The sequence below is a fragment of the Cygnus olor genome, chromosome 1 (genome assembly GCF_009769625.2).
Source record: "Cygnus olor isolate bCygOlo1 chromosome 1, bCygOlo1.pri.v2, whole genome shotgun sequence".
NCBI classification, from domain to species: Eukaryota; Metazoa; Chordata; class Aves; order Anseriformes; family Anatidae; genus Cygnus; species Cygnus olor.
Genome location: NC_049169.1, coordinates 209136839 through 209145022, shown reverse-complemented (window position 1 = coordinate 209145022; position 8184 = coordinate 209136839). Strand labels below are relative to the sequence as shown.

General features: G+C 50.2%; 1 protein-coding gene across 3 annotated transcripts; it reads right to left on the bottom strand.

The window, feature by feature from the left end:
* Positions 1-1025: 1025 nt before the first annotated feature.
* On the bottom strand, positions 1026-7805 carry LOC121060953 (folate receptor alpha-like). 3 transcript variants are annotated; one of them, XM_040539351.1, is made up of 6 exons: positions 7522-7678; positions 6458-6716; positions 5634-5822; positions 5190-5325; positions 4657-4905; positions 1026-3120 (listed from the first exon to the last, which is right to left on the bottom strand). In XM_040539351.1, exons 2-6 carry the CDS (start codon positions 6593-6595, stop codon positions 3116-3118), a joined length of 717 nt encoding a protein of 238 aa, XP_040395285.1. In that variant the 5' UTR covers positions 6596-6716; positions 7522-7678; the 3' UTR covers positions 1026-3115. The 3 variants fall into 3 exon arrangements, with proteins under 3 accessions (XP_040395285.1, XP_040395203.1, XP_040395112.1); XM_040539269.1 differs by lacking the exons at positions 1026-3120; positions 7522-7678 and adding an exon at positions 7686-7805 and having other exon boundaries at positions 3240-4905; XM_040539178.1 differs by lacking the exon at positions 1026-3120 and having other exon boundaries at positions 3240-4905.
* Positions 7806-8184: the final 379 nt, after the last annotated feature.

Below are 8184 nucleotides of genomic sequence, written 5' to 3'. Positions count from 1 at the left end.
TCAGACAATGCTCTCAAGTAACCGCGTTAGGTTTATGTGGCAAGGTTTAGGTAGGAAGAGGCTGCTGTGAGAAGAACCCAGCAGCTGACCCATGTCAGAGAAGAGACAGTTCCATCCAGTGCCAAAAGACCCACCACTGGCCAGAGTTGAGCCAGTGAGAGATGCTGCTGCCATTTCTGTGATAACATATTTAAGACAGGCTAAAAAAATGCTGTGCAACAGCAGCTGGGGGAGAGGAGTGAGTAACTGAGAGAAGCAGCCCTGCAGCCCCCAATGTGAGTGCAGAAGAAGGGCAGGAGGTGCTCCAGGCACGCAGCACAAGTTCCCCTGCGATCTGTGGAGAGGCCCCTGGTGGAGCAGGCTGTCCCCCTGCACCCATGGGTCCCACATGGAGCAGATCTCCACGCTGCAGCCCCCCCGTGGAGGAGCCCCCGGTGGAGCAGGTGGATGTGGCCTGGAGGAGGCTGCGGCCCATGGAGAGCCCCCCCAGGAGCAGGCCCCGGGCCGGAGCTGGAGCCTGTGGAGAGGAGCCCACGCAGGAGCAGGGGTCTGGGGGGAGCTGCTGCCCATGGGGGACCCGTGCTGGAGCAGTTTGCTCCTGGGGGATGGATGGACCCCGTGGTACGGAGCTGTGTGGGAGCAGTTCTTGAGGAGCTGCTGCCTGTGGGCAGCCCCTGCGGGCTCAGTTCAGGAAGGACGGCATCCCATGGGAGGGTCTCTATACTGGAGCAGTGAAAGAGACTTTTTATGTGGGCAAATAGTGAAAGGAAAATGAGGAATGGCTTTTAAAAGTGATAGATTTAGGTTAAATATGAAGAAATCCTTTACTTTGAGGGTGGTGAGGCACTGGAACAGGCTGCCCAAAGTTGTGGGCGCCCCATCCCTGGAGGTGTTCAAGGCCAGGTTGGATGGGGCTTCAGGCAGCCTGGGCTGGTGTGAGGAATCCCTGTGCATATCAGGGAGGTTGAAACCAGATGGGCTTTAAGGTCCCTTCCAATTCAAGGCATTCTCTGATTAGAGTGAAGATGAAGCAGAAGCAGATGTTGAAGTGTTATGGACTGACTGCAACCCCCATTCCCTGTTCCCCTGCAGTGTTTGGGGCAAAGAGGGTGGGTGAGCCCTTTTCCATTGTATTTTTCCCCCCCTTTTCCTTTGAGGAAGGGGAATAAGAAAGCAGTGTGATGGAATTCAGCAGGGTAAAACCAATACAGTAACTTAACTTTTGATCAGTCCTGAAGAGGTCAGGCAGATAGACTAGGTTATCTTTGTAGGTCCCAGCCAGCTCAGCTGAACCATTCCCTTCGCTGCAAGGCCTCCCACCATTATCACATGCTTTCAGGGAGCTGCACATCTTCCAGCACAGAAAGTCACCTGTCTCTGGCACTGCAGAGCCTGTCTTGTTTCTCAGGACCTGCTCAAGCCCAGTTCCATCTCCCCCAGGGACATAGCCATTGCCTACCCACAGCCAGAGGCCTGTTGCCTGCCCCCTTCTGTACCTACACCATCACAAACTGCAAGAGGACAGCTGGGGTGTGGGCACCCCTGCTGCTCAACTGGCTGCCCTTTTGCCCTCAGCAGACCACTATAACAGCTCTGCTGTGCTGGCATTTCCCTGCGTACACCGACATTTCCTACTACCAAAGAAGTCAGAATGCAAGAGCAACCTGTTTTCCCAACCTGATGCCCTCCTCAGACACCATCAAGCTCCTCAACACATTAACTCCTTGAGTGGGAGTGTGTTTCCCCCCCTGCCCCTTTTCACCTGGGCTCCCTGTCAAAACACTACCCAATTCCTACCAGCCCAGGGTTGCTGTGGGCTTGGCTGTGCAGAGCCCCTCATTGCAGCACCCAGGGCACTGACCGCACAGTGCTCCAAAGCACTGCTGCGGAGAGCAGCTGTGGACCTCCCGCAGCATTGGAGTTGTCAGTCTAACATGCCCAAAGGATGTAGGACTGATCCAAAGTCACATGGTAGCAAAACAAACATTATATAGATCCTCCTCTAATTCAGTGCTGATCCTTGAGGACAAAAAGAAAATCCAGTTGCTTCAAACTACCAAATACTCACATCTAGCATTGTAGACAGAGACAAACCCCAAATTGATGGGGACAAACAAAATTATTAAACATAAGAATTTGTACATGAGCTCGTAGAGGCTCAGATCAGTCCTGGTGGCAGACAGGATTATGCAGATCCTCACGACTGGCACAAGGAGAAGAAAATGGGATGGAGAGCAAATTACAGCCATCTTCCATCCCAGCAATGCCGGTCAAGATTAACAAGGGCTTGCTGCAAACCACTGCTGTTTCATGAAGGCATGGATGCTCTGCAGTACATCACAACAGGAGGGTTTAAATGAAGATCCCTTCCCTACACCTCACACAGTAAAAATGGAGGGGAGTAGCCTAGCCTGGAAAGCAAGAAAAGTTTCCTGCTGTCAGCAGTCACAGCAGCATGACCCTCTCCCAGCAAGATGTAAGATACAAAGGAGGGGGGGGGGGGGGGGGGGAGACGGGGGACATGGGACAGAAGAACAGACAAAACCTCCTAACTAGCTGCAGACCAACTTGCCCAGATATCATGCAGCAGGCAAAATTATCTTGCCATTATCAGGCACAGGAATAGTACCAATAGAACTGGTAAAATGCCCAGTGAGTGTCTCCAAAAAAGCTTCTCATAAAGCAGGAGATGTGACACTGCAGTCAACTTGCAACTGAGTCCAGAGCAACTTTCAAAGGATAGAACTGCACATGGCTGGGAACAGCAAGGTCAGATCACCCTCCAGGGTCCACACCATCCCTGAAGGGGATTCCACTATGCTTATAGGAGACAGGTACCCAGTGTTGTTTTGGCACAATGGCAGAGCTGACTAGAATTTGCATGGACAAGAACCCTGTGGATAGGAGGGAGCTGCCCAAATGGGATTTTCTTTGGAAAGCAAACCTGCTCATGTGTAAGATGTTTTATTTTTGTCCCTCACAGAGACCACTGTCACAGAAAGTAGGTCCAGGTGCTTCCTCTTCCCCATCCATAGCTGGGTCAGACAGTGCAAGCCTCATACTCTGCATGAAGGCCAAAAACATCTTCCGGCCTTTCTCAAGCCAGGGTCCTAGGCTAGTCTGCAAAAGTTGAAGCAACACATTGAAGAGGTGGAAAGGAGAAACAAGTGCTTCTGTTTTATGTAAAAGCAAACAGTAAGTAACCAGCTGCAAAGACTGTATCATTAAAACTCTTTTTAAAAAAAAAAAAAAGAGAAAAAGGAAAGCCTTCTGGAAACAAACATTTTGGTGTAAAGACTCCTTAAATCAAATAAGGCTCTGCAGGCTGGACACCTGTGAATTTTGCCTAACCTAAGCAGCTGTATGTTTCCTCTTACCCTTCTCCTCACTATTCCTTTTTAGAGTCGCTACATTTTTTCCTCCAGGTACTCGTTCCCACCTCAGAGTAAGACAAAAATTAAGCACAGCAGTGAACTTTCACAGAGCTACTTATGCAGTCTGCAAATCCCATGTGGGAGGCTAGGAACTGCCAGCTCCATGGGAGAGAAGGTCAGAAGCAACCCAGACATGGAGCCAAAGCCAGGTCCTACTATGCAGGGGATGCAAGCTGTACCAGCCGGTGCGACCTTCGCTATAGCTGTACAGGACAGGGAGCTTCCAACACACAAGCTGTGGACAGCTGCATGATGAGGACTGTTCTAAGATGTTCCACAGAGATACTTGCTAGAAAAGCAGGTACTATTTTCACCAGGCTGCAACAGCAGTTTAGCAATCCATGCCCAGAATGTCAGACTCTTCCTGCACCCAACTTTGGGGGGGGGGGTCTGGCTCAGACAGAAGTGGAATAAACATGGGAGAGTGATTGTGACTATGGAGGAGACATAGATGCTTCCATCATGCCTAGTGTACCTGCTGCAGACCACAACTATCTCCACACCTCCAGTGAGATGGAGCAGAGCCCAGCAGCTAAGGAGCTGCCAGAGGCCAGGAGACAAGACTGCAGCTTTCCTACCCCCACGCAGACTTCACTTTTGCAGACCTCACTGCCACCACCCAGTCCAGCAGCCTCATTCCACCCCCAGAGTGCTTCCACCTCCTCTACAGGACTTAACCTCCATACAGAAAGGCTGATTCAGAGCAATATACTTTTATTACCAACACTTCACAGAGTCAAGAAAGGACCAAACACCAGAGCTCAGCTGAAGACCCTGAACAAACACTGCCAATACAGAGCACAGCCAAGAGCACCTGACCTACAGACAGGAGACGGCAAGCACAGTGTGGGAATAGACATGAAGGAGCTCCTACATTAGGGGAAGAATGCCTGGTACTGCCCTTCCTAGGACTGCAGAGAAATAATAGAGAAATAACTGCCTTCATCAGCAACTGAAAGCAGCAGCAGTTGTCAAGGTCAACAATTCATGCTGAGCACGTGCTGGGGCACATCACCAGTTTGACCAGACGTAGGTTTCACCCACACCAGCTTCTGCTGTAGGAGCCCATTCCTTCAGAGCAGTGAAAGCCACATGCCTTTGGGGAGCTGTCACAGAGACCCCCGTGCATGGGGCCCACAGCTCCTCACTCTCTCAGGGAGCAACACCAGGGCCAGAGGCAGCAGGACCAGGACAGGCCATGGCAGTGCACACACAGCTTTACCAGCCTCAGGAGTCACATTCTCCATCCCCACAGGAGAGGATCTCTTCTTCCAAGCATAGTACTTTGCCACAACCACATTGGGGTTCCCCCGGGCAGGGTCAAACCACATCTGGATGCAGCGTCCACTGCCTCGACGCTCTGTGGTATATTTGTAGGAGTTGGACCAGATCTTCTCACACAGGTCTTTTGGCTGAGGGAACACTTGGGTGAAGGGCCTGCATATGGAGCCCCAAGGACAGCGGTTTGTTCCTGAAGACAGTACCAAAAAAAGAAAGCAAAAAACAACTTGAGCTAGCATCCTCCATCTCTTCCCTTCCATGTGGGAGAGGAGGCCACTTGCTATCAGCCTGCCCACAGCTCATCACTGCATCGCAGCAGTGATGGATGGTGGCTTGACCACCTTCCAGTCTGCAACTCCACAGGCAGATGAGAGCAGTGAGGGTCTTGGCTCCAAACACCAGGCAGGAGCAGGGACGATCCCAGGGTCTTGCCTGTGGGTAGGAGGAAAGGTTTTTCCCACAGAGCCCACTGACCTGTTGCCCAGTTCCAGCCCTTGTGCCAGTTGTCTTTGCATGTGACATAGTCCTTGCAGTCCTCCCACCACTCCTCACAGTCCTCTTTGCAGAGTGGCACATGGAGAATCCTCTCCCGACGCCAGCTGCTGTCAACCTACAAGGGAACAGGACCATGCACACTGGTGGGGGCCCTCAAAAGCTAAGGAGTAGGATCTGCAGGACCTCAAAGTCCCATCCTGGCTCCTTCCACTGGGGTCCAGAGCTGATCTCAGAAGAAGTTCAACCCCAAGGTAGACATGCCTTGACAACAGGCAGTTCTTCCATCAGCCTATCCAAACCCAGTAGGAAAGGTGAAGTGTCCCTGAGGAACATGCACCCACACATGCCACACCATACCAAATAAAGGGCCACCATAAAACATATTGTGACCTGTTGCATTCATCACGTGGGATCTAACTTTACCTGGTCAATCCAGGGTCCCAAGTTGGGTGAGCACTCATACAAGCATGTATCCTGGATAAAGTGGCGTTTGCACTTGGATGGCATCACCCCACAATGGTTCCAGTTGAAGTTGTACAGGTAAGACTGGTCCTTGTGGGCTTCTGAACTCGTGTTGGCTGTGCAGCAGGCATTGTCCTTCCAGGGAGCACACTGCAACAGAAGAGGAGACAGACTAGTTGGGGAGATCTTGAAGGAGCCCAAGGAGGCAGAAACCCATCACCAGCAAGAGCATTTTCTCTTCTCTAGCCAGCCCTTGGACATTTTAGACCAAAGAGCTTAGGGCTGCAACAAGATGGAGTTAGAGGAAGAATATGAGGACCCAGAAGGCCAGATCCTCACCAGAAATTGGTGCCAGGCAGAGGAATAGAAGAACCACTACCTCCTGTGCCCTGGCTTGCTCTTAGTCCCATCCCTACCAAGATCTGCCATCAGAGCTACACAGTAAGAATATGCTCTGGCACTGATAATAGCATTGATAAAGGGAGCAAAAGAGAGGGTCTTTCCATGCCATCCATTATCTGTTATCTTAGTTACCTAGGCTTTGGAAAGGATACCCCTAGTGAAAAAGGGGTAACAGTGAGATGACAGTTCCTCACAGCACTGCACTTCCCCTCACCATTTTCTAGAGGGAAGCATCAAACAAGCCTCATACCCAGCACAGGCCACCTTCTTCAGGTGGGTGGTTGCTAAGCCTAAAGCACAAGCAAGCCCATATCACCTGGGGAGGTAGGTACAGTGGTCCCAGACCCAGACAACCCCACCTAACATCAACAGCAGCATCATACCTGGCCATGCAGCGTCCCTTCTGGGCCAGGCTTGGTTTTGTGGTGTTTGGCATCCATACAGACATTCAGCAATGGGTCCTTTGCAGGCATCACTGCTGAGGCAGCCAACAGCACAAGCAGCACCTGCCCTGCTCTCATCTCCACAGCCACCCTGTTCAGGTCAGGGAATGGGAGGCCAGAGTTGTGCGGGACAGGGACAGCGCAGGAAGGGGTCCGCCACAAGCAGCAGTAGCCGACACGCTGCACAGGCCACCTGCTCCTGAGGAGGGACAAGCAGACTGCCAGCAGTTCACAGCACCAAGGACACAAGTGCAGCTCTCCCAGGCACAGCTGGAAGGTCAGCCACATTTAGCACCAAGGACTGTTTTGTAGTTAACCTCACACATTCCACAAAACACCCTGACCAGAAAGGGGATGCTATATGAGACCCACTCACTTCATTAAGTCACACCACTGTTTCAGAGCAGAGCTTTCAGATCCTGAGCATTTTTAAATGAATAGACATTGCTAGTTAAGTGACCTTTTCAGCTAGTAGTTTAGGAGTTATAGTGAATTAGGAGTTATAGTGAAATGCACATGGACAGTGAGCTACAGGAGATCCACCTTGCTTTCAGGAGTACAGAAAAAGAGTCTCTTTGTTTTATCTGCATCTGGGTCTTTGTCTTTTGTCTATCTGATTTGATCTCAGAGTTGTGGGTCTCTAATTTCACATTACCATGCCTTAGCCTCCTCCGCCCACCCAGAGGTTAATAGGACTCTTACAGTAGCTTACTGCAGAAACAGCACTGTTTCACAATCCTTGTGAAAACAGGGTAAGGGTCCAAACCAACCACCTTCCACAAAGTATTTTGCAGAGCACAGGAGAAAGACAAACTACTTACAGCATTAAATGAGCATGAAGTGACACAGAATATAGCAATTACAAAACTGAGAAAGCATACATATAAACATGAGAGCTAAGAAGTAGCTAACTCACATCATACCTATGTGCATAAGATACACTTAACTCCTCCCCCCCCCTCCCCCCCCCCAAAAAAAAAAAAAATCACAGAAAACAACCTTACCAGTCCAGGTAGCCTCTAAGTACCCTGTAAAACCCTAAAAGGACTCACTACAGGAGCTTCCTGGGGTCGGCTTTAATGGGAATGCCTTCTAACACAGGTGCTGGCACTTGAAATTACTTTCTTAATATGCATAACGAGCTTTAACTTCTGCCAGCATTCATTACCTTAGAAGCAGTTTTGTTGGTGTGACAACCGGCTTGCCCAGCCCCTTTCACAGGCAATGCTATCTGGCCTGGGAAACAATCTGGCTGTTTATTTTGAAGGACAGGTCTCTTATCAGCCTTGGCCATTCATAACAAGTCCTTTTTCCTCTACTTGCCTTACAGCAGGCAGTTTTAATTTGCTGTACACCGTTGCATAAGATAAAACAAGCAAGGAAGCACAGATCCAGGACGCACCAAGAACAAAAAAAGAAGCGGTAATTCTCATCACAAAAACAGGATGTGCAGAAATAAGCTCTATTGTCTCAGAGGAAAGAATAATAACTCCTAACACAAAGAATAGATGCCAGCTGATGAAGGGAAACAGTGCACCTTGTTGCAAAAACCTGAAAACAGTAACCAAAACTACAAGTAAGGGTCTGGTCACAAGAAGGAAGTGCCCACCCTCTGCAAACAGGTGGGATCTTCCTGCTAGAACAGCACAGGTTTTAGGGCTGTTTTG